The sequence below is a fragment of the Trachurus trachurus genome (genome assembly GCF_905171665.1).
Source record: "Trachurus trachurus genome assembly, chromosome: 4".
In the NCBI taxonomy this organism is placed as follows: Eukaryota; Metazoa; Chordata; class Actinopteri; order Carangiformes; family Carangidae; genus Trachurus; species Trachurus trachurus.
The window spans coordinates 17,619,262-17,645,845 of record NC_139898.1 but is presented as its reverse complement, the minus strand read 5'-3'; the positions used below and the strand labels follow the sequence as shown (position 1 = coordinate 17,645,845).

The following is a 26,584-nucleotide window of genomic DNA, read 5'->3' as shown; positions in this document are numbered from 1 at the left end:
TTTTGGCTGAGCACTGTAACACGCCACCAGGCATCTGTCCATCCGCTTGAGTGTGTGTGTATGTGTGTAGGTAAGCTTGCATATGTTTATGTGCATACATGTAGACGTGTGTCCTTGTGTTGTCAGTGCATGAGTTTGGAAAAGCCACAAAAAGCTTTTTATGAGTGTGAAACTCTAGTAAAGCAGGTGTACTCTGGATAAATGGGAGAACAGGACCTCCATCCTGCTGCAACCAGCCTGCTGCCCTGCCCTGCTGCTGCTGCTGCTGCTGCTGCTGCTGCTGCTGCTGCACTGTGATCATTAGAGGTTTGGACAACAGATGCTAAGATGCTTGGAACATCCTCTTAACCTACTTGTCTATCAGCATTCCTTCCACCTTTCATCCATCCTCTGGTCCTTCCTGTCATGGCCTTACTTCTTGTTCGGTTGCAGCTGTTTTCAAAAGGAATCACAGAGGTGAAGACAAAAGCAGAGAAGGGGGGTATGTGTAATGTTAAGTGTGTGTGTGTGTGTAGAAAGAGACAACAAAAACAAGGGGGAGAATAGAGGAAGAGGGTGATTAAAAAAAATATGCGAAGAGATGGATTCCTCAGAGATATCGTCACCCCTGTGCAACCAAAAGAAACATATACTGTATAAGTTCTAGTAAAACAAATGAAGAAAATGTCTCTCTTATCCTCTTTATGGGAAACTAAAGTCATGGCCCTCTGTCAACACAAACAGATGCTGCCGTTCTCTGCGACTATCTGTGACACATTTGTTTAGGGTCAAACCTCTATTGCTGCGAGACACGCATATGCTCCAAGCCCTATTAAAGGCACGTATCAATGGACCACCCAGGAGTTTTACACAAACCAAAAAAAGGAAAACGGGGGGATGGGGCGTTTAGTCTAGAAACACAGAACAGAGCATATGTAGTGACAAGTTAGAAGATCTAAAGAGATGATGAGTCAATTTTCACACTCTTAACAGCAAATGTATACAAATGGTCCTGTCACATATGTTTGCATGCACACACACACACACACACACACACACATACACAACACAAGGCCGTGTGGACATAGAGGTTTCTCTGAAGGTCAGTTTGAGCTGCGAGCATCAGGCGGCCAGCTGTGTTTGCTACATCATGACACCTATGCGCTTGTCTGTCTCTTCTTCTCTCCCTCCCTCGTTCATATACAGATTATTTTGGGGCTCATTCACCAAATTTAGTCAATCTGGGTCAGAGTGACCATGCTGCTTTAAGGACAAATACATCCACCAAAAGACATGTTTATTCAAATGCCTTGTCAGGTTTACTTTCAGGAGTTTCCACACTGTAGACTGGTATCAGTCAGGCTATGAACTGTGTGTTTTGGAGTTAAATCCAGTGGATTAAAACCTGCTATACCCCAAAGTATAAAGGCAGACATACAGAACAACCACAGAGCACCTCTACAGCACTAATTATGAAAGAATATATTTTAGGCTACATCAAATTAAACAGCAGAAGCTGGTCTACAAAGTGTAAAAACCATGTTTATATGACCCAAACACTATAAACAACAAATCAAAATTCATGAAGCACCTCTGTGTTGACCCAGTCGCCACATTTCTGGCCTGTATACTATACTGTAGCCTATGCAAAAAATGAAAGAGCTGGAACAACACATAGCACCAGCGGCTACACAGAAGCACGGCAGAGAGAAGGCAAAAACGAGCAAAGTCGACTCCAGCAAACACAGACACTGCTTCCAAAACATGATTGTACATTTCCTCTTACCTTTGCTGTTTTGCCGTGAAAAGTTTGTTTTATGGGTGAATCCACAATATTTCCAGTTGAACTTTGACCGGTGTTACATCTAAATCATTCCGGACGGGCTTTAGGAGCAGGGGAACCTTTACGAGCGCGCACACAACAGCCTGCACGTCACACATTTCAGGATTCGGCTGATTCTGATTGGCTGCCAGTTAGGCCTACTGTCAATCACATCAACGTGGGCAGAAGGACTTTGACGTGGGTCATAGATATATATACGTATATAACCAATCCGCTGCAGAGATAGAGCCAGGCATAACTGCACCCAGATAAACTGCTAGTGCAGATTTACACAGAGGGACACAGAGGGCCTAAAGTAGTTGTTATTTAGTCCCGGTTGATTCTTTTTCAGTTAGTTTATGCAAATTGTGTGAAAATAAAGATTAAACAATGGTTTATAGTGGCAGGTGGTTCCAAGCTGTGCCAAAAATTGACATTTTGGAAAGCTTGCCTGAATATTTTGTAGTAAAATCTCAATAATTTTGTACTGCTTCACTTTATCAGAATCAACCACTGCAGAGATAATGTTCATACACTGTACAATCAGTCGATTTGATTCAATTGAATTGGTAACAAAAACATAAAGGTAAAAATTGAAATTGAATAATAATAAAATTAACTCGTGATTAGCCAACCACTAGCCACCATAGCTAACCATCTCCTAGCTGTAGCTTCTTAGTGCTGAAAGCCGCAGTGACCTCTCATCAATCTCTTAGCAAGAAAGTACATACTCCTTTAAGGGTCCTTAATCTGCACATCTAAACGTCCCTTTCTATTTTCTTCAGCTATTAAGATGAAATGTCCAGTGACACAGTCTGTGAATCTGGCCTCAGAGAACTGATGAAAGATGTTTTCCTTTTTAAGGCTTTGGGGTTGAAAATAACTCAGCAGCTGGATTTCTGCTGGCAAAATGAGATGTGTTTGCCAAGTATGTTAAAATGTTTTCAGTGTGCAAGTGAAAAAGGCTCCTGGTAACACACATTGCAGGAATGGATTATAGCCTTTTCTGTTGGCAAAACTAGATTTATAAACAAAATGAAGGGGGATAAGTGGTTCCTAACCTTGACTGATTACCCACAGTTTTCTGTACTTTTGTGTAGCCTTTATGGAAATACAGTCTTTTTCACTCACTCACTCACTCACTCACTCACTCACTCACTCACTCACTCACTCACTCACTCACTCACTCAGAAGAAGAAGAAGAAGAAGAAGACATTTCCTCCCAATCTACAATATGTTTGCTCTACATTGACAAGTGCGATCCCGCTCAGCTGGGCTGTGGCTGGTTGTCACCCCACTGGAGCTCCCACATGGGGAGCTTTGAAGTGCTGAGGGCCTCCCACATGGAGAAAGCAGTACTGTAGGAGTACAGGCAGACAGAGGCCTGGCCTGTGGGTGGGGGGGTTTCTCACGATGAAAGGCGGTGCTGTAGCCTAGCAGCCCAGCTGTTTGCACTGCCAGCCCAACACCAAGGATAGACACAGGATCTGGAAGAATCGATATTTGTTGCTTTGGGTGTCTGGTTGAGTTGGTGATAGACTCAGTGAACTCTTGAAAGAGGAGGTATGGTCACCAAACTGCCACTTCATCATATTTGTGGTTCTTTGTAATGTTGCCTCTCCAAAACTGTGAAAATATTTTTAAAATGGACCCTTGATACACAGTGAACTTGGCAATCAATTTCTTGACTCTTCTTACAAAGTGGAAAAGAGCTGAAATGTAACTATGGAGGTGTGTGGTCTCACTGTGGAAGTGTGTGTAAGCTTTTCTATAACGTGGTCTCCAGCATCTGGTACTGCTTGAAGGCTAGTGGTTTGATTGTGCTATGTGTAGTTTGAAAGCCTTCACCGCATCAGTGCTCTGTTTGACTTGATTAGCTCACTTGATTCTCTTCTGCGTCACCAAATAAAATAAAGACTTCTCATGCAGGCACAACACTATACTGTAGAGCTATGTAGCTGTCAGCAAACATTTACCAGGATCATTTGATTTTGAAACAAGATTGATCAATGCAGGGAGAAACAACAAAGAGCAAAAAAAGTATGTCACTGGACCCAGACTTTTTCTCCACTTCCCGGCCTGCACGTGTTCACGATGAGCACAAACCCTGCACACTCATGTGTGTTTATGTGTTTTCAAGTATGTGTGCAGGAGGAAAGGTTATGGCAAAGACTGGACGAGGTTTGTGACTTCAGTTTTTAGTGTGCACACTGCCAAGATTTCAACACGGAATAAGGTCATAGTGCGTTATGTTAAATGTTAGGAGTATGGAGTGTGCAGATGTGTGCGCGATCGACATAATCGGAGGACTAGCCTGAGGAATGCAACTCCCACTGTCAGCTCTCTCTCCAGCCCGTCCATCTTCATTATGGCCATTCCTGCATACTGGTCATGTGATTTACAGCTACGGGCCCCAAACTCCAGCGATATAGGGCAAATTCCTGACCGGGATCAGTCAAGTTTCATTCCCATAGCAGGGGTCAGGAGCTTAGAAATGAGGAGGAATGAAACAGGGAAAAGGGGAGAGGAGATAATGGGCTACAAGAAGTGCAAGCAAAACTAAATGGAAAGGAAAGGAAATTATCAAGACGTGAGGTGTTGCGTGAGTTAACAAGGAACTAATCTAAACAGGAGATATATAATTTTTATGACAACAATCAACAACGTTATTGGGGAAGAAACGGGAGGGCTGTTGGGGTAAAGAGTTAGGGTTATAGGGAACAACCACACAGAGCAGGAGTCATTTCCAAGTCCAAGGTTTTCACTGAGAGGTGTGAGGTTTTACACTGTTTAAAATCTCCCGAGTCTTGTTGACATAAGACCTCAGCAGAGATCACAGGCCAGCTCGGGGAAAGACTCAACCACTCTGCTGTATAGGTTGCTGGTGGAGGTGATCACATTGAAATTTAACATATACCATCCATGTATACAGTTTGGCTCTTATCATGGGTAAATTGTGGCTAGTTGTGCACTAAACTACAGCTTAAACATACATAGATTAATGTAGTTTTTAATATGTGCAAAAACGACTGATATTTCCCTGGCCATGTAGCTAACAGAAAGTCACAGGAGCCTTACTGTCTTGTTCACATAAAGCAGGGCCATGGAAACAATGCCACGGGTTTGTAACGGCTACAACACATTCCTTGCTGTCGTTGCTGATGCTAGATAAGGGTTCTGCTGTGGAGTGGCCATTCCTATCATTGTGAGTGGTCTGCACAGCCCATTGTGTGAAAAAAAACACACACAAAAAAACACAGTCATTACCTACTTGGAACAAAGCGCTGAGTTGGAAACACGTGAGATAATGTAAAAAGATGTGGTGTGTAATTGCTTCAGACCACTTCAAAACCAAAAGGGCAAATAAGTGGGGGCAGTGGAGGGAAGAATCAAAGCAGCAGCTGGTGATAAGAGGTGGTAAAGAAAGGTGGCATGTCTGCTGTGGGAATGTTTACAACAGATAAAGATAATAACAAGATGATAAAGTTGATTATTATTTATGTGGTAATGATAAAGGAAGGCCAGATACAATAAGAGACTGTGTTTAGGTGGCATATGCTGCAACATTTTTCCACTGTGTTCCAAAACATGTGCCACCAAACTCGCTGCTTCTCCATCGTCCTCCATCCTACATGCCTCTGCAACGCCCTTTGCTCCCATCATCCACCCGTACATGGTGTTTTTTGGTTTTCTCCTGACCAGGGAGGAAGTCATCCAGATATGATGCAGTCATACAAACCTTAATGGTGGTAAGATAATAATAATCATTACTGAAATGATGATGAAAGATGTGTAGCTGTGAGTAATTCAATGATGTCACTGGAAGACAATGAGAAGCTGAGATGGGGAGAAGCAGCTGTGCATGTCCAAACCTGTAAAAGCAACGGGGGCGAGGCTGAGGGCAGCTGGGATGAAGGAGGACTCGCAAAACAAGAGTGAGCACAACTGCAATTGAGTTTATTAAAGAGCGTATCTATTTAAATATTTATCCAGACAATGGTGTAATTAGTATGACGGCTGGAGCCCTGCCAGCTGTTGAAGGACATGTTATAGAATGACGGGGTAAAGAGGTAAAGGTAGCGGGGGAGAGCGGGGGAAATTCTCAGCGAATGAGAACACACTTTCATATTAAAACACAAATAAACCTCCAACAAAATGAGGCTCATCTGGGATTTAGGGCTAAAAGGAAGATTGTGAGCAAATGTAAAATGGCAAACAGTGATGGCTTTCATTTGCATTGAGAGCCTCCATTCTCTAGAGACCAGATTTTAGATTTGAGTTCATCCTGTTGGTCTAAGCTATATGAGAAACATGTAAACTTCTGTGCTATTGTTGTCTCAAACTATTATAAACAGCTTTCTGCTAGATGACGTGCTCCATAATCACTGTAAGTATGGGTATGTTGTTTATATTGAGTCTGTGGCTAATTTACACCAAAGAAATGTATTAATCAGCTCAAGAAAATAGTCCCTTGAAAATAGTACTCAGATTAATTCATAACATTTTCGAAAAGCTACAGTACCAAACTGTTTACGGATATTAAAGAGTATTTTGTGAAAACTTCTCAGTCTTATTCCTTTATTGAGAGGTACATAAGTATGAATTCACTTGATCTTCTGCAGCCATATGTCACTTCAGGCAGAAGCAGCTACAGTTTTTACAAAATGAATAGTTTCCTGTCAAAAAAGGTATTTTTCTGTCCAGCTGTTAATGCCTCATTTCCATCATCAAAGGTTCATCCCTGTTTGATATAGTCTGTGGGAATGTGAACATGTTGGTGGATGACTGACTCTACCATCATCTAACATCATGTCCTCAATTGAAAAATCTAATATTTTCCTCAGTCAGTGCTTCAAAGATAAGAGACATGGATAATTAAATTTTAATAATTATAACAAGGCAGATCTGAGTAGCTGGAGAAATAGGATGAGTCTCTTTGCTGAGAAGTGCCACGAAACAGACTTGAATACCTGTGACCTTTACCCTGAACACCAGCTGTACATAATAGCAGGTCATTAGTGAAGTGTACCGTTAGGTGGGAAAAGAGGCGATGGCTGATAGCAATAATTTTACTGCACAGCCTCACCTGGTTTCTCTTTCAAGAGATTCTTAGAGCTGCAAGGTTGAAGACCAGGTACAGGTTAAGTATGAAGGCGAGAGCTAGTCCCCCAGGTCAAAAAGATGCTGGTAGCAGACAGTTAGTTAAGCTCACACTGGCCATAGGAAGGGGATAATGCAAATCATTTAAAATTCACTTTGTTTTTCATGTACAACGCCCATCCTGATATGAAAACCTCACCCATCATGTTTCTTGAAATCAACACACAACCAACCCATGACTTAAATAGATTTGTTCACTTCTGCTGCCGTCAGTTTTGATATAGTTAAGTTTTCAAGACATTCCCATTGCCCTTTGTTCTTGTTTGTCCTACAAAATATATATATATAATATTTTTTCTGTGTGTGATTTAGCTTTTTGAGCTTAGTTGTGTTTCTCTCACTCAGTTACTTTTCTATTATATTCCTGTTTTTTCCATCAGGTTTCTATTCACCCTGGCACGAAGCACACACCTGCAAATACAATTAAAATGTTAATTTGACCTCTATAAACAGTTAAACTAAGTTAAACTAAATCAAACTTGTATGCTGTGTTTCTTTTTTTATTGTTTGCCTCCCCTGTTTTCCCATTTATAAGAACAATATCTTCTGAAACTGTGTCCCCTCATTGTCAAACAATGACGCCAATACTCAGCATTGGTTGTTTCCGTGGGAGGTTATGTCTCATGACTCCAGGGTCTCTTAAATACCTCTTGAATGAAGCTATAAGAGACACTGACCCCCAGCCTGACACAACAGATGACATAGCCTCCATCTGACTTGAAGTTTGTCTGTTAATTAAGGCCGTAAACAGGTGGGTGAGAGAGGCTTTGTAGCTGGCTACATTCAACACAATCAAACTTCCTCACTTGAAGTTTGACGATGTTTACTTCTGCAGGTTGGAAATATACCTTTGCCTGAGCACACAAACACGCGTCCGTACGCAGACACACAGGCACACGTGAGGTGAGGAATACCCATACAGCTGGTTGTTGTATTACATCAAGTACTCTTGCTCCTTTGTTGCTTCCACAGCAGACATTCATTAACAAAAATACTCATTACACTCTTGCCACGCATGCACCTGAAAATAATATTGCTTATTACACAGTTACTTGGCGACTGGTGTGTTTTTCTTTCTTCCTTTTTCTTCAGGGATCTCCTGAAGGAAAGCTTGAATGGTTTTGCAATATTTGTGAACATTGTGCAACATAACATCATTATACTGTTTCTCATTTTGAGTTAAACAGCCTTCATTGTTTAGGTTTCTATTGCAACTTTAAAATCACACATACAAATATTACAATTTGCTTGTGAGTTTACTGCAGCTGTTGGTGCTTTAGTTCCCTCTTAGCTGCATGTTGATGTAAAGTAAGTCGGCACAAAGTTTAAATAAAGGGAGGAGCTTTGAGCGATGGAACATGAAGTGATTCATCTTCAGTTTCATGTCAGCTTATGAGTTTTACAGTGATAGCTCAATCAGTTAAAAGTTAGAGTTCCCAAATTGTGAGTCCACCGGGTCACATCTTTACTTTGTGAAACAAACGATGCCCTTGGGGACATTATGATGTATAATATGTGTGTGAAGTGAATACTGTGGGAGCGAGAGCAGTCTCATAACAGTTTTCCCGTCTTGCACTTTGCAGCCTCTCAGTCTTTTGTCATCACTCACTCTCATTTTTCTTTAGCCAGTAACTAGAACCAGGACTAGAGCAAATAAAGGAGAAAAGTTGGAGCTGGGGAATAAGGTGTGTATCTCTCTGAAGCCAGCACAAAACTAAAAACTCTACAAATGTTTAGCCCACATGGCGTGCACAGTGTCAAAGCTCCTATCAGGAATCCCTCCATATGAGATGTCTGAGAAGGCTGCAATATCTGGCACCCTCTGCTGGTGCAAATGTGTTATCACCTTATAGCCCATTACTAGAATGAGGTCAAACCTTGTCCGTAGGGGAGACTTCCATTTAGCCCAGGAGCACGATTAAGACTGTATGCCTTCAGTTGTTGTGTTAGCCTGGCCTCAGATAGAGAGTGCTTTAAGAAGAGGAGGCCTTGTACTGTTGTTTTTAGAGCTTACAGCTGGAAAGTTAACCGGCTTCACTCTGGGGGTCTGAGGGAGAACTGACGCCAAAAACAACAGATGAAAAAAAGAAGAGAAACAACAGCAGAGGGCTCCAGGAATGCTCCGAGAAAGAAATTAAAAGAGGGAGGGACGTAGAAAAAGAGCATGCATGTGAGAGGTTCCCAGCAGTCTTCCACGGGGAGATGAGAACAGAGCCTCTGTTGTGTTGGCAGCCACAGGGTGCCGACAAAACACCTGGCAGAGGGAAGGAGAAGGGGATGACAGAGAGCGTCAAAGCTCGCAGAGACCAGGCTGATATTGGACGAGGGGGTGATCATGAGTGTGTGTGTACCAAAGATGGGGGTGAAAGATAGAAATAAAATCAGGCAATCAGATAAAAAATATAGCACACAGCAACATGACCATGTGCTTAAACTATTCTGTATGTGTGTCTGTCTAAGCTCTTGTGTGTCCGGAAAAGCAGCTAATGTGTGAGTGAGACATGAGTGTGGATGCACGTGTGCTTTTTCATACACTGTAATCCCCAGTCAGGTTCCTGTGGGAAAATTTTTATGTGTATATATGTGTGTGTGTGTGTTGGTCTCCAGGAAGAGCCCGGCGAAAACATGACTGCACTCGAGCTATACTGCTAGGGACTCAGCAGCTCAGCTCAGCCAGGCTCAGAGCCGCCACTGTTGCCACTGCTGTGTAGCACTGGTTTCCTGTGCACATTCCCCACCTCCCTGGCTGTGTTATTGATGGCCCAGACAGAAGTAAAGGGTACACCAGGGGCCTACACAGTCCCTAGCATGTAGACCCCCGAAGACCCACAGAGACATGGCTGAGGGTCTCCATGGGAGTGTTGTTGTTTGTTTTAGCCATGGTAGCATCCATGACTAAAATACCAACATTATGAATTGACATAAACTTTTACACCAACATTCGTTCATGGCTCCCAGAGGAAGAATCATCATTCGAATGACTTTTCACTACAGCGCCACAAGGTGGTTGACATTGGTGGGTGTGAGTGAAATGTCTCAGATGGGTTCCTGTGATATTTGATACACACATTCACTTTTCATGCAAATTGTTTTTGTATGTTGCAACGCCCTTGTGGCTGCAGGTCATGCAAGGAACAAACTGCAGTCAGCCAGTAGAGTGCAGGAAAAGCTTTTATCACATGGAGAACAGATGATGCCAAAAAAAGGTCAGAATTGAGGATGGTAATAAAAATAAAGCTGTGCGGGACATTGGACTCCATGGGGAGTATGAAAAGGCAGCAGGCATTTGACGTTTCTGTACATAAATGCATTATTAATGCACACATGGCTTGGGGTTAAATAAATGTACTCTGTGGCTCTGTACGTTCAGAATTGATTAATATTCAGCAACTTATCCGTTGTGCTGTGTTTGTGTATTTGTTATTATGATTGGCTTTAAAATAAGGAAATGAACTCATTGGTAGTCCCACATCAACTTTCTGCTCATTGCACCGATTTGTTTTCCAACACAATCACACTCATAGAAGGTCACACACACACACACACACACACACACACACACACACACACACACACACACACACACACACACACACACACAGCTAGTCAGGCTTGTCTGGGCACATATACAACGCAACAACAACCTCCATGAGAAAATCACACTGTTGAACCACATGATCTCATTTCATAACAAACACTGACTTCACTTCTTCTTCCTTTTTTTTATTGGTGTGTTTTGAAAAGATTGTCAAAATTATTATTAATTATTGTTGTTTTTTTCATAGCATGTACGTATATTTTCTAAGAGACATGGTCAAGTCAATTCTTAGTTATGAGGCACTTTTCAAATAGATGGCTGTAATTACCAGTAACCTACAACAAACAGCCCACATTCATCCTCTCATGTTGATGCCACATGACTGATGTCTTATAGACTTATGACATTTGAGATTACTAGGAAGTAAAAAAAAAAAAAAAAAAGTGGTTGTGCGTGTATAGTGTGTATGGTATTTGCATAAATGCACATGTACAGTACATCTATAAGATTTGTGCAGGTTGTACAGGTGTGTGTTGTGGGAATGTAAATGTGAGCACATATTGGGTTGTCCTACAAGTCTGAAGGGGAAAAAAAACACATGAACTCTGGTATGTGAAAAACACAACAGCTGACCAACACAACACAAGCAGCTGGGGGACATTGCCCTGCCCTCATTTGAAATATTTGATATTATATCATCATGACAACACAATTACACCTTTCAGCCAGAGGCATCCTAATGGCTTCTGTGGTGCAGCTCCTCTTGGCAAAAACCTGACAGAGCTAATGAATCGTAATCCTGATGACAAAATGTGTACTGTCAATTACTCTATGCACTACTGCTCCCTGCAGTATTATACTGTATGTATGTAATAAACCTCTTATTGTATCATAGGAATGCCACAGAAGCAGACAGATACATCTCTTTATCTCCAGATGGAGAGATGAAGAGGCACATGTTCTGTCTACAACATTTTCAACAGCTTACACTCATACATACATGACAAGTCCTGCAAACCAAACAACTGATGAGCATTTATTTCAGCACACAGGGGGACAGACATAAAGCAAATGGCACATTATAAACCTATTGACACAGGTGGAGGTGCAGCACAATGAACAACACTGGAGTTTGTATTCATTGCCTGAAACTGAGAAAAGGGGGAAGTAATAGTTACAGTAAATGAACCTGTCAGTGCTCATATAGATCTAGAGTTACAGTATCCTTCCTTTAATTTCCCATGGGTTTTGCCCTTTAACCTTAAGCAACTACTGTCTGTGCAGAGGAGGGCAGGACAGCCCTGGACTGGACACATACTGTAGATAACACATCCATTGCTTCACTTGTATTACTTACTGTAAAGAGATTAAAGATTGTGTGATATTGAGCAATAATTCCTTAGATTATACACCTGCCCGGTGAATGAGTTGAACTACACAAGGCACCAGTGTGTGTATATGTGATTAATCCAACAGTACAGATACAGTATCTAGTAACATCACCTGCCTCTGCTTTAAGGTGTTTTTCTAACACAAAGCCAAAGGTGAGTTTATACAATCCTCATACATAAAAACAGGATGGGATAATCCCCCTGGTGCCTTTCTCTTTTGGTGAACACAGTAGAGTATGATTGGTATGAGAGGCAGCATCATGTGAGCCCTGTGATCATCAGTGGCAGTGACTTACAGTAGGCTAGTTCTCTCTCTGATTATAGCATTAGCTACTTGTTTGAACTCTGTACTAAACGGAACAAAGGCTATAATATTAACATTTATGTGATGATGACCAAAGAAGGCTACCATTTTTAGTGATGCTCTTTGTTGCCATATAGAGGTTAAGTAGCCTATAACAGCAAGAGTAATTGTCATTAACAGAATATTAAAGACACAGTGAAGAGATTTCTTCTGTTATTAGTTCAGTGTAATGCCCATTTGTTATGTAATGCTAGGCTACATCCTTTGGTGCACAGAGAGAGTTCACTGAACAATGACAAAACCCAACAAGCAAACTTGGTGAGATGTTTTTGACATAGGTTTTCATTATTATTTGTAAATATTGATGTCCCATAACTGATTCAGTATATATATATATATGATTATTAGGCTGTAACTGCACCCATTCTCATTTATCTGCAGTAGGATGCTGACTGGCACATGGGACATGTTTCGGACCATATGCTTATCTCATGCAGTGAACTGATTGTGGTGGTGGTGGTGGTGATGATGATGATGATGAAAATGATGACAGCGCCTCTCTCTCTCTCTCTCTCTCTCTCTCTCTCTCTCTCTCTCTCTCTCTCTCTCTCTCTCTCTCTCTCTCTCTCTCTCTCTCTCTCTCTCGCTCCCTCACTCTCTCCGCCCTCAGCAGGAGCAGGTTGCGTCAAACACGCTCCTCCTCTCCATATTGCCGCTGCATACGCGTCCCATCAGCATAACAGGAGCGCGGACAGGTAACCGCAACGTCGCACTTGTCTTCTGCTATGGGTGAACAGTGAGAGGCTGGTGAAGGGGTTTCTTTTCCTTCAGGCTTTCTGTGCGTTTAGAATAAGACACTGTGGGCTGGGGGGGGGGGGGGGGGGGGTAAAGGATGGGGCCGATCAGCTTCAGGCTGTAGCGGGATGTGAGAGGTGGGATTCCCTCCCTGCTCGCTGCTGCCACACTTCATGGCTTTATCATCACTGCTGTAGCCTAATGTACTGGATGGTTTTTAATGAGGAACCTAAATCTTGTTGGTGTCTGTAGAGAAGTAGCGGTGTGTCTGTCGGTTGATCGCATCGCTGTTTTGATTTGGTCTTGCGGGTTGCAGCTTGCAAGTACTTGGAACTTGGAAGTAACAGCATCATGCTCTGCCCACTGTAATCAATATGCCAATCAATGTGACGCCATTGGAAGCAGCTGTTATGGTAACATGTAGAGTCTAACCCACCTGCTATGAGCATGCGATTTCGGGATACATGCAGTGACTAATGCTTGGATAGTAGCCCACGAAGCTTGGCTGGAGGATTTGGGATGTTATGTTGCAATGTACTGTTCTTGTATTGTTTACAGGCCTGGCACATCAATAACCATGGGTGGTTCAAAGCTGAGATGATCATTAATTAATCAGTTCATTGACAGAAAGTTGAGCTGCAACTATTATGATGGGATCATTAAAGAAAAACAAGCAGTATCTGTGGGATCTGGATAAAACAAGGATTTTGAAGGCGTCACCTTGGCCTGCGGGGGATTAAAATGTCAAAGGCCAATAATGAATTGAGCAAGTTAAGAACCTGCGGATGAATCAAACTTTAAACATCTTGGAACAGTTCATTTATGAAGTGTGAATGCAAAAGAAAGATGCTACTTTGTTTCCTCTGTGTGTCATCTAATGGGCATCTCAGCTGCTGTTTGGCATGAATAAGAATAAGGCATTAATGTTTTAAGAGCACAGATCTGAGTCCAGCAAACACTTACATTGAGCACTGTTATTCTCCTATCCTCAGGATGGAGGCCCTGGTAAATGATTGGCTATGGCAGGAGAAGTACTGGCTCCCTCCTGGTATCGGCTGGCGGGACATCAAGATCAAGGAGGAGGACGGCCACTTACCTCTACCTAGGGATCTCATCTACACCTTGCCGCTGGCCGTCGCCTTTATAGCCCTCAGATATGTCTTTGAGAGGTGAGACGCACCTGCCTCCCATCACAGCTGGACCATGAAATTGAACATGCGGGATTTTCACTGTTTTCATTAACTTTGACTTCAACTGTGCTTGAATCACTGGAGCAGTAAGTTGGGAGTGTTTATGGTAAGCCGAGCATGGGCAGAAAAACGTTGAAGCATGGTGATGGGGATGTGGTTTATATCTGTTGCCCAGGTGAAAGCAAATGTTTAAAACACTGTGTCTCATTTACTACAATTTCCTCTTGCCTTACTGTCAAGGGGAAATTGTGCTGTCTGACTGACTGGCTGGTATGCTGCCTGCAAAGCTGCTTGTGTGGCACAAAATAATGGCTCCTCTGGCCTTCATTAGTGCTCCCAGAAGATGGAGGGGGGAGATTGGTGGAAGGCAGGCATCATGAGTAGGATGTTTTAACTGCTGACAATGTGTAAGCTCTCCTCCCAGAACTTGACTGGACATAAAAAAAAATGTAGAGTGCGTGTGTTCGTGTGTGTGCTTGATGAAAAGACTGATAATGATAACTGTCACTTGGCCGTGACGGTAGTGGTTTCCTCATAGCTGATGTGGGCATAGGGAAGGTTAACTTCCTAATGTTTGACGGTTCCTGGTGCTGAGCTGATTTACTGTGCTAATTGCTGGAAAAACAAGCAGCCTCTGAACCATTTTATGGAGGTATAACTGGGTGCTCTGCTCACGGGGTAAGAAGACAGATGGGAAAACTAATGTAAATTCCCAGTAGTGCTTATTATAAGAATACTGCTGCTGAAGTATCTAGAGACTTTGTGGAAAAGGTCAAAACACCCTTGTGTTGAAGACAAGAGGAACTTGGATCTTATAGTTAGCATAAGATTTTGACATTTTAGCATATCTGGTGTGTCTGGATTTTACTGTAGATATTTGAACAAGAGCTATTAGGCATCTTTTGTGACACTGAACATCATTAATTCAAAGTTTTATTAAGGTAGTACTGTATGTAAGCAATATATTATAGTTTGAAATGCTTCCCTTATCATGAATGAGCACTTCATGGTTCATTCTTCAAAGATGTTTACAACATTTTTACTTCACCACTCTATTGCACTAGTGTCAGGATGTAAATCATAGTGGTGTATTTAAAAAACATGTTATCATTACACACATTATGTAAGTTATTGGACATTACACGTGGGGACACTTCTACAGTCTTTTACAGTGTACAGAGTGTCCTGTGCCTTCATGAATAGAATCTATTACGGCTAAACTGAGACCAATAAAAACAATCAGCCGCGGTGGGCTGAACACGGGAGAAATTCTTGACGCGCACACTTCGCTTTACTCTTGCTCTCAAAGCACCTTTATTTCCATATCACGGCAACACAGAAGCTCCAACTGCTTACAAACGTCCGCGCAAGGTTAATAAGGGAAGCACAATGTGATGTGATAGCGCAGCGGTCAACAGAAAGTTTCACCCCCGTGGCTCACCCCATGCCATGTTCAAACGCCAACTGATGAGACCAGGTGAGTGCAATCACAAGTAACCACGGATCACACGCCCACAGTGACACACCCCTACCCACGCACCAATGCAGTGTTCACATCCACAAACCAAACACACACAGACTTACATACGGCTCCTACAGAATCAATTGTTTAAAATAAATGCTTTCCCAGCTCTCTCAGTTGATAACATTGAGGTTTTCTTTAGGCTCAGAGGTGCATGACCGTAAGCTGATGCCTAAAAACGTGGCTGCTGTCGAGAGCAAACTTCACCATCAGCTTGACTCCACACTTATCTAGTTTTGCTGGTAACAGAACAGGAATCTGGAATGACGACGACGGGAAACACAGACGCACGATGGACGTACAGATAGACTTGTCTTTGCATGCTTTTGCTGATCAGCTACTACATTATCTGTGCTAATGACGAAAAGTGCGAGCTCGGTGGCACGTGCTGTATTCATACCTTAATCAGGTATTTATTAGTTGGAGTAATAGTAGTAACATTAGATGTATTGGTAGCAGTCAGGGCCCAGGGGTGAGTGGGTAATGGCATATGCCGAATACCAGTATGCACCTGTGTGTGTGTTGTTTATGTGGGCATCACTGTGTTGTGTCTGTTAGTTGTTGTGCTAGACAGCTGGGAGGTGTTTGTTACATGTGAGGAGGAGCTGTCAGTCAGCTGGAAGGTGAAAAGGTGTGTTTTCATTCGATCGTCCCCGACCACAGCTGTTTTCCTGAGTTGAGGTAGGGGTGTGGTAGGTTGTTTGTCTGCGTTCTGGTTACATGAACCTGTAACCAGAGACTGTGTGTCTCTGTGTAAAGCTGCCCTGACCTTCTCATTCTCTCTGATCTGTCCCCTCCCTGCCCACTTCAGCATGATTATCTGACAGATAGAGTTACACACACACACACACATTCTTATCAAAACATCTCACCTGTGCTTATACATTCACATTGTCTTCACTGGTGCTCCGTCTGTCTCCAACTCTCTGCCAGACACACACATGCAGATCGAAAGTCTCTTGATGCCATATCAGCTAATGGCATAATCTGTCTGACCAAATGTCACCAAACTCCCATGGGAGTGGCACTACAGCCTATTTGGAGCTTTCTAATGAGCTGTCGTCTCATTACGCTGTATTGTGCTGTAGTTGGATCCCATAGGATCCCGACAGCTGTTGATGTCAGCTCTCTAGTCACTTGATTATAATTGAGTGGAATATGAGACTAAAGGTGATGTATAAAATACATTTAAGCTTTCCTTTTCTCTCCAATTCTCCATCCTTTCAGGCTCATCGCTGTCCCATTCAGCAAGTACCTAGGTGTGAAAGATCACATTCGGATTCGAGCCACTTCCATCCCGAAGTTGGAAGCCTTCTACAAACAGAACACTCGGCAACCATCGCAAGTTTGTATTTCTTTCTGTCTCTTCCCAGTTTTTGCAGATGACTAAAACATCTCCATTTCAAACAAGATATTTCCAAATCCTATTCGGCCCCCATGCACCTGCTATTACTACCTTGTACATGCAGCCATAAGCTTTGTGTAGCCTGCAGACATAATTCAGGACCTGCTTACTGTTGCAGACCATTTACTTTGGCAAATACTATTCTCATAGAATCATTGCTTGAATTGACCGTAAAGCAAAGATGAAACAGTAAAGTTATCTTTTTAGTAGCAAAATAAATGTATTATTGTACTCATTTGCAGGTTTGTTAAACAGTGTCACAGCACCTCAATAATCATCACTGTAAACATCAGAGTTGGCCAAAAGGCTAGTTATCGAATTGCTAATAAAAACAAAGGACAATGTGAATGTTACTAAAAAAAAACATTTACAAAAGCATTTACTATTATAAATATGATGGCACATAGTTTTAGTTCACTAATAATACAGCTGTGTATGCAGCTTTTTAAGAACCATTATTTGCTAGATTCATCTTACAGTAATATAGTGATCCTTGATGTTACTGTATCTCATCAGTTATGAATGTGACCCTACAACCTTTGATACAACTAGAGCAGGTCCCCCATATCCAACCGGTGCATGTCTCCACATTTACACTGTGCAGACATAAAGCTTAATGTCAGTTTTCAACAAATGCCTCATGCCTGACAAAGACTTCTGTGTCTGTAAAAGTCAGGAGCATTAAAGGACTGTGCATGGTCTACTAATGCAGGCATATGGACGTTTGCATATATTTGCAAACCCAAATGCAGAGAGTGGAAGAGGTGGATGTGAAGTGCACAAGTATAACTAGCACTGTAATACCTATCAGAAGTTATATTGCAGTTATTTTTTACAGGTATTACCATTTTATAATTTTAATTGAGTTTGTGGCTTTCATTTGATTTTCCCTGGAAACAACTTTACATCCATAGAATATAGACTTTCAGGTTATGGTGCTGCGCACTACAATGCTTATGGTGCTAACAATTCAACTTGTACCTTTATTGAACATCTGTAGTTCATGCAATTTGTGCAACTCCTATGATTTGTATATTGCACTAATATACTAATTGCACTAACAATAATTATTAATTGCACAATTCATGTTCACATCGTAGTGAGAGAAAAATATATTTCTGTTCAATGCTGGACCACCATGCTCATGGTTACCAATAGTCAACTCTTATTGCCATCATTTTCTTTTGTGAAACTGCTAATTAGAACTCCATAGAAAAGTTAAGCTAAATTCGACAATAGCAGATCATTACAACAGTTCTTTTGTACACATCGTAGTATTCCCTCCCTATAATTAGTGAATAGGTGTGAACAAGTAACAGAGAAATCAAGGTTCACATGGCAGTTCTCCACCTTGCTTTGGTTTAATATTGTGACACTGTGAGTAAAAGCAAAAGTGCACCTGTAACGGCAAGACATGACTTGACTTGTGCGTGCATGCATGCTTGTATATTCAAGTACCCTGGCTTATTTACACCTCTTCTTTTTCCCATGTGGCCTAGACTTGCAGAAGCACCTGTGTGATGTTCCTGGTGTTCTGCCATGTAAATGTCAGGCTGCAGACACCTGAGGGAATAGACAAAGTAGTATGGGTTTGTGGGTTGTGCATTGCAAGCACTATTGTTGGTCCCCCTAATTCCATTCTTTTATAACAAAACACAAAGAGAGTGCTTCACGTTGTCAGCTAAATAAGACTGGGTGTGTGTTGTTGTGTTTCCCTAGATCACAACAACTCACTAGTCCCACTTGACTTTTTCAACAGTAACATAACCCTTTGTTATGTAGGAGGGTGCAGAAAGAGAAAGCAGGGAACAACAGTTATCACATTACAGGCTCATCGCCACAAAACAAATGGTTAGATTAAACACATTTAGTACTGTAGAGGCCATCCATGTTAATAGATGCAATACAAATTGTTCAATTTATGTCTGTCAGTATGCAGTATGTAGCCACAATACGTGTGTTTTTTCTTTACATGGTTATACTTGAAAATAAGAATTTTGCTCTTAATTTGCTTGCCTGGTTAAATAAAGGTTAAATAAATAAAATACTTTTGCCACAATACCAGCACCTTGACTTCTGCTGTGCACGGGCACCTTCCTATTTTTGTTCTGTTATGGTGTTTCTTATTTATAGTCTCCCGTAAGGGAGTTGTAATACAACTGTTGAGCAGATCAGTAAAGTGCTCAGGCCAGTAGCTTTGCCAAGTGATGAAGCAATATTCACTCTAATTCATTTAAAAAGTGCAAAATTAAGACTAATTTTGAATGTGTGCAGTGCACCCATATTTTGTGTGTAAACCTGTATCTGTGCTTGTGTTTGTCCAGAGTGAGTTGATGAGCTTGGAGAAGCAGTGTGGACTGTCACAGAGAAAAATCCAGACCTGGTTCAGACACAGAAGGAACCAGGACCGACCTAGCAACACCAAAAAGTTCTGTGAGGCCTCGTGAGTTTTTTTTTTTTTTTTTTTCATGTTTTTTTCAAACTCATATTGTGAAGATCAGATTTGCCCCAAGCTAAACAGCAACAACTGAGCAATTTCTGAAGTTTACTGGTCTGCTGATACAGGATTTCTCTTGCTGTTGCATAGTTTGTCATCAGTGTGCAAATTCCCTGCTGTCAGAGTTGTTTACACATTCACACACATTTGTGTGTTTAAAACAGAAATAAACATCTTTTCATCTACCGGGTATTTATTTTCTACTTGTTCCTCATCATTTTCACCAAACCCTCTAACAAATGATGGTGTTTGTTTTTGTCTGTGCAGTTGGCGGTTTGTCTTCTACCTTGTAGCATTCACAGCAGGGCTTGGCTCTTTAATTAATGTAAGTCTATTGGTCACTTGCTCTTCATATTACAGATAGACATGAGACATGTAGAAAGACATGTATTGGATTGCACTTGCCACTTGCAAGTAAATAATATAATGTGTATGAATAGAAATGGTATGATTTGGAATTAGTTTTGCATACTTATATATTTCACAGTCCTAAATGCTTTCATCGTTACATTGTGTATTACCCTCTCTTTGTTTTCAAGGTTTAAATAATGTCTGTTTCCTCTATATTCCAGACTCCATGGATGTGGGATCACAGAGAGTGTTGGAGGGGATATCCCAAACAGGTGAGCAAGAAACACCATTATGGAAGTTTTTGTGGGATTCATACAAGTAGCCTAATAACAGAATTTGAGTATGAAAAAATAGAAGAAGATTAATTGTTCAACTGAAAATAAATGAATGAATGAATGAATGAATGAATGAATGAATGAATGAATGAATGAATGAATGAATGAATGAGTCAGTATGATTCATTGATCAAGCAATAATGTCAACAATTTGGTTGAGCCAGGTTCTCAAATTTGTGAAGTAACTTGTTTTCTTTGTCCAGACAAAACAAGAATTTTACAAACACCTTTGACTCAATCAGTGATCAGTGAAGTGCAACATATTATCAGTCTTGTGTCATGTGCAATATGGGCACACGATAACAAAAAGTGAGAGGGAAAAACAATAGCTGGGAGTGGACAACAGAAAGTCTTTAGTCTCTGTAAAATAAATTTGGCCACAGCTAGACTTTGGGTTTGTAACAGACTGGTCAGCACACTCCACCCACCCACTGACTTTCATCTTGATTCCTTTATTTTCTTTATAGTTGGGCTAAATGTTTTTGTCTGTCCAGATTTAAAGAATAAAAAGTCCCTTTTTATTTTATTTTATAACACAGAGTAAGAAAACGTATTTCTCTGAGCTGAAGACAGTTAGGCATGCATGCAGGTCGGCATTCCTCCAGGGGAGCCAGCCCTTCTTCATGGGGTCATGACCACGAACAGAGAACACAGTGGAAAAAAATGCAGAGCCACACATCTCTCTATCTGCAGTTTGAGTGATTACAGCCCCTGCAGGCAAGGCTGCTGCTGACCTTTTTGCCTTTACGGAGGTCTTGTGGTCTCTCAGAGAGAGAAAGGATGTGTTTTTAGGGGTTAAATACCTCAGTCAACTTCCTTTCATTGTGTTACTGCAAACTTTGAGCACTGTGTGTTCTGTAAGAAGTGTTTTGACTGAAGATAGCACTTTGCCATTTTCCCTTGATTTAAAAACACTTCCTGTTTTAGAAAGAGGAGTGACACTTTTGTTCATATGCTCTTTAGGGGAATGTGAGGAAAGTTCTTATATTACATTGCAGAGCTTTTGAAACACTACAGCACCTGTAGGAGGCAGCAAAGTCAGTCTGCAGTATCAGCTCAGTCTAATATTTTAGCTTTTGAATGACATATAGCTGAACAGAACATACATTTTTGTTTCCAGGCCAATTTCGCAAAAGGTGTTATGCTTTGCTATAAAAGCTTCAGATTACATCTACTGTAAAGTGTGAGGCTCCTTGGTTAAACAGGATGATGGAAATTTTCACCCATTGTTTCTTTCTTCCTCTCTCTTTTTGTTTTCAGCCCGTGGCCGAGGCTCATTACTGGTATTACATCCTGGAAATGGGTTTCTATCTGTCGCTGCTCATGTGTGTCTCTGTGGATGTCAAGCGAAAAGTGAGTGTGATTTTGTACAAGCCTATTATTCACACTCTCGCCTAAAACCTCAATAACACCCTGTTGCCTTGCCGGTGGTTTCGTCTTCATTTCCTGTGCCTGAGATGTGAACTTGTACTCAAATGGCCAAAACCCCAAAAGCTGAATATCATCACTCACACTCTTAGTCCTAGTGTTTTGCACAGTGTAATACAAACCTTGTTTTTCTCTTGCATGTTTATACTTAATGCGGATTATGCATGGGATTATCTGCCATTACATCATAACTTTGTGTAGGCCTACTTAATGTTTGCTCTCATTTTGAAATTGAGTTTGGCAGAATTTTTAATCTATCATAACAAGAGACTTGGCACATTCTGTAAAATTCACTGGAATAAAAACTTGATAGAAACTCTTGATTCAGTCCTATCGAAAGAAACAAAATGTTCAACTAGGCTTTGCTGTATTATTAAAATGTATTTTTCAACATAGAAGAAAGCCATTCGAAATGTTGTTGCTGCCTCTGCTTCTTTAGGCGGTTCCCCGAGGCTTGTACAAAAAAGTACGGTGGTTTTGTGTGATTCACAAGAAGCTTCAAAACTGCTGATCAAAGATATTTGAGCTTGAGACACAGCAGCACATTAGTGCAGACAACATGTAAATCCGGCTTTCCCGCACCATAGACCGAGAGATGCTGACATCAGGGATAGGCCTCTGTACGTTCTCCTCATGCTGTGTGGTCTGTGTGTGTCTTCCAGGATTTCAAGGAGCAGGTAATTCATCACATTGCCACCCTCTTCCTTGTTGGTTTCTCCTACTGCGCCAACTATGTGAGAGTTGGCACTCTGGTGATGCTGGTGCATGACTCCTCTGACTTCCTTCTTGAGGTAAAACACCACACCTCATGCTCAGCGTTAGACACGCCAGAACCCATTGCACAATGGGAACTTGAATTGAATACAGCCACTGTATATTTATTGCAAAAGTTAACATATTGTACCCCTGTGTCTTGTATGAACTACTGTACACAAAAAGTGTGACGGTCTACCGTAAAAATAACAACTACCCTTTGCGGTAGTAAAAAAAATCATTCTTGCCTGCTTCTCCCCCTGCAAGACAATGGGTCCATTGTCGTCAGATTTTCCCGGATGTCATTTTTCGCTGATAACATCTGAAAAACAAGATTGTGAGCAGGAAATATGTGCAAGTCATATGACGTTAAGCAAGACTGGGTGTCATCTAGCCTCTGTCAGAAGTAATATAGAGACACTCAACCAGTAGCTCCATATAGGTGTATGTATCTGAGTTGACGTTAATCACATTGTGGTCTTCGAGAGTCTATTCTGAACTCAATTGCCTCAATGCATTCATCTATGTCCAGGCACTGATTATATAATAAGTAACACATTCAAAAAATGAGCATCCAATTGTGGAGACAAAGCTTTGATTTTCCTTTTGTAACTTCTTGTTGCTACTAGAATTTCAACCTCAGGTTAGACAACAACATTAAAGTACGTTTTCCTTGTTCCATTGCTTGAATATCTCCATTAAAAATTTGATAGTGGAGCGAATTATATTACCACAAATCAAGATTGGTAGAATTATCAGGGTATGTAGTATAAGCAGGCAGGAAGAGAGTGCAGGAGCTAAAAGCTTGATCTTGATACATTTGCTTTAATCAAAGTTTGCATTGCCATCTCAACAGCACTTTTTTGTCATACCCAGAGATTGACTGTTGATAGTGCTTCAAATAGATGCAACCTGAAGAGTGTTTTTTCACCTTTTGTGCAATAGTTATTGACTAACAAGGAATTATATTATATCTCTGTTTTTCTCATTTAAGTCTGCTAAGCTGTTCCATTACGCCAGTTGGACGAAGACGTGTGACTCGCTCTTTGTCATCTTTGCTCTTGTCTTCCTTGTCACAAGGCTGGTGGTGTTTCCTGGCAGGTATGGTATAATATCAGCTGATTTCAGCTTTGTGCAGAGTAGACACCTTGGTGTTCGTGCTCATGTTTCCTGACCTGAGAAGTGACCAACATGCAGAAATGTCACACTACTGTAGGTTTGAGGTAACTTAGAAACAGTGATAGACTGTTACACAGTTTGTCCACCAGAGGGCACTGACATGTTGATTAGTCTACTACAGTATACGATTCACCTTAGTGGTCAGGGTTATTGATTAAAACCATATTAAGCTGTTTATGTTATGTGTTTATCTTTTACGGACTGGCAATCAACAGATACGTCGCTATTTCACAGAATATTCACATCACATCTGTATATCAGCCTTAAAAAAATCCACAGTTGGATTTGATTTTGTGTTACCAGATGTTGGAATCTCAACAAAACATGTCACATCGTATATTATCTCAAACTGTCAAACATGTTCGCATTGTTTATTCTGTGATCACTTGGTTTGGGAATATGTATCCTAGCAATTATATAGCAAGTCCAAATTCACTGTGTTTTGTACTGTAACACCCACGGTCATGTTTCTGTAGCCCCTTCGGGCTGTACAAATGTTTTATTTGACCTGTAAAGGATCTACTCTGTTGTCCTCAGGCACCCAGTTGTGTCTCATATTCTCTCTCTCTCTCTTTCTCTCTCTCACAATAACTTCATATCTTGGCTGAGACCTGAACTGTCACAGGTTCTGGCAAAGAGTTGCTATTGGAGAGAGATAGCTTTTTCAGGAGTTGAAGGCCACTAGTCTGGATCAAACCTGAGTGTGTCCTATTGTGTTTGTTTTCCAGAGTGATCCACACAACCCTCGTGGTGTCTCTCGAATTCTTCCAGCCCTTCTTTGGTTATTATTTCTTCAACGCCCTGCTGCTAATCCTGCAAGCTCTGCACATCTTCTGGGCATATCTCATCCTACGCATGGTCTACAAGTTTGTGTTCATGGGCAAAGTAAGAGGAGTATATTGTCCAACTAGCAAATTACGTAGGTTGGGGTCACAAAACTGATCATTTTCTTTAATTGTGCTCCATAGGTTGAGCGTGATGAACGCAGCGATGAGGAGAGTGAGGTGGATGATGATGAAGAGGAAGAGCAGCCTGAGGAGGAAGAGGACGAATGCAGCTGGGAGCAAAGGAAGGGTTCAATTAACTCCAAGCTAGCATCACTGGCTAACAACTGTGTCCTGAACAACCTGACCAACCAGAGGAATATGAACAGCAGACTGCCCAAAACCAGATAGTGGAGGAGCCCCATTCCTCTTCTGCCAAGCCTCACTGGAATTAAAATAATGGAGATGATCTTATTTCTGACATAATGCTACACTCATGCGGCTTTTGTCCACCCAACATGGTCCATTGATGATTTCAGATCCCCAAAAAAGTGTGAAGAAGTACAGATGATTGTAAATCTGCATCCCCAGCGTTAGATTAGGAAGAAATGCCATCACTACTGTCTCCACTCCATATTGGGAAAAATGAATTGGCAAGGAGACAGTAAAAATCCCCTCACATGTATGTTTTGTTTGTTATTTTGCTGTTTGTTTTCATTGTATTACAGTAGTGTGTCTGTAAATATCTAAGGATAGAAACTGTTTCTTTGGTCACCAAAATAACTAAACTACTAGGCTAAATGTTTTTATACAGGATCAAGCTGTTACCTAATATGTGTTATAATATATTAAAATAATATATTTTAAACAGAGGAAATTAAAGCTAGAATGAGGTAGTAATTCACTCCCCCAGCTTTGCATCCACACAGTATGGCTGATTGTACAGAGACTATTAAAAAAAAACATTGATTGTAGTAAATCTGTTGACAAACCTCTTTATAGACTATTTTTATGAGCCGTTTACTCAACAGATAATTTTTACATTGTTTTAATCTGTGGCAGAATTGCATAAAAGTTCATTAGGAATTCAAAAGTTTATATTATTGCATATATTTTTCTGTGATTTGATTCAGTCAGTTGTGTTTATGATCAGCTCTTTAGAAGACATGTGCTGCCCCCTGTCGCACAGAGAAGAACATGTCCTTGTAGTGAAGACACTGATGATGATGAATTGATGCCTTTAGAGAAAAAAATGTACTGCTCCTAGAAATATGGACTTAAATTGTGTGTATGTGTGTGTGCGTGAGTGCGTGTGTGCATGTGTGCGTGTTTTGTTTTCTACTTTAAACATTACAACAGGCAGCATGATTTCTCAACGAGGTTTTTGTTACGGTTTGCTCAACTGTACTTTGTTTTGTGCCTTGGCTGCTGTTTTTAAACTGTTCTGTGACAAGCACTTGATATTACGCTCTGTGTGTTAGAGAGATTACCTTTCTTGGAGAAACACATGGACCAGGCCTTACTGTGACTTGTTTTAACGTTTTGCTTGAATAAATTGCTGGTCAGTCTGGCAGCGCTGGGGTAAGCCATTGAAGAGTATGGACATTTAGACAGTGAATATGTCTACAAAGGTCAAATGCTTTAAGGCTCTGATAAGAAAAGTCTCAGTAAAGATATAATTGTATTTTTAAAAGTTTAGGGAATATTTTGATATGACTAGACTGGGCTCTAAAAGAGAGATTGGATTTTATCCAACAAACTGGAAAACATATCTGACATGGGTCATTGTCTAAAAAGCACTGTCTGGCTCTGGATTTGTATGTTCTTGATAGTCAGCACTGTACACCACAGTGATATTGTTCATAAACTGAATTATTCATACACAGTGTGACATTCACTACCAAAAACCAAGGCAGTTAGGGCACGTCTTTCACGTGATTGGTTACTATCCCTACAAACTGTATCACAAAGACAAACGTGACAGGACTAGAAACAGGGCTGTGTCTGACTCTGACAAGACCGGGTTCAGTAGCACTGAGACCCACACTGCAAAGTAAGATTTTAAAGCAACGTTGTTGTAGAGCACTTAAAGGGCTGATCGACTAAATAACACACTTATGACCCCCCCCCCCCTACTACAATATTAGTCGACTTGTAGTACAAATAGATAT

General features: G+C 41.1%; 1 protein-coding gene across 1 annotated transcript; it reads left to right on the top strand.

Moving 5' to 3' along the window:
- The first annotated feature begins 12,922 nt into the window (after positions 1-12,922).
- LOC310985084 (ceramide synthase 2-like) lies at positions 12,923-26,538 on the top strand. The gene is made up of 11 exons (XM_083970535.1): positions 12,923-12,949; positions 13,982-14,158; positions 16,929-17,046; positions 19,431-19,549; positions 19,871-19,928; positions 20,176-20,226; positions 21,550-21,642; positions 22,380-22,508; positions 23,465-23,571; positions 24,378-24,534; positions 24,618-26,538. Exons 2-11 carry the CDS (start codon positions 13,983-13,985, stop codon positions 24,822-24,824), a joined length of 1,215 nt encoding a protein of 404 aa, XP_083826661.1. The 5' UTR covers positions 12,923-12,949; position 13,982; the 3' UTR covers positions 24,825-26,538.
- The last annotated feature ends 46 nt before the right edge of the window (positions 26,539-26,584 follow it).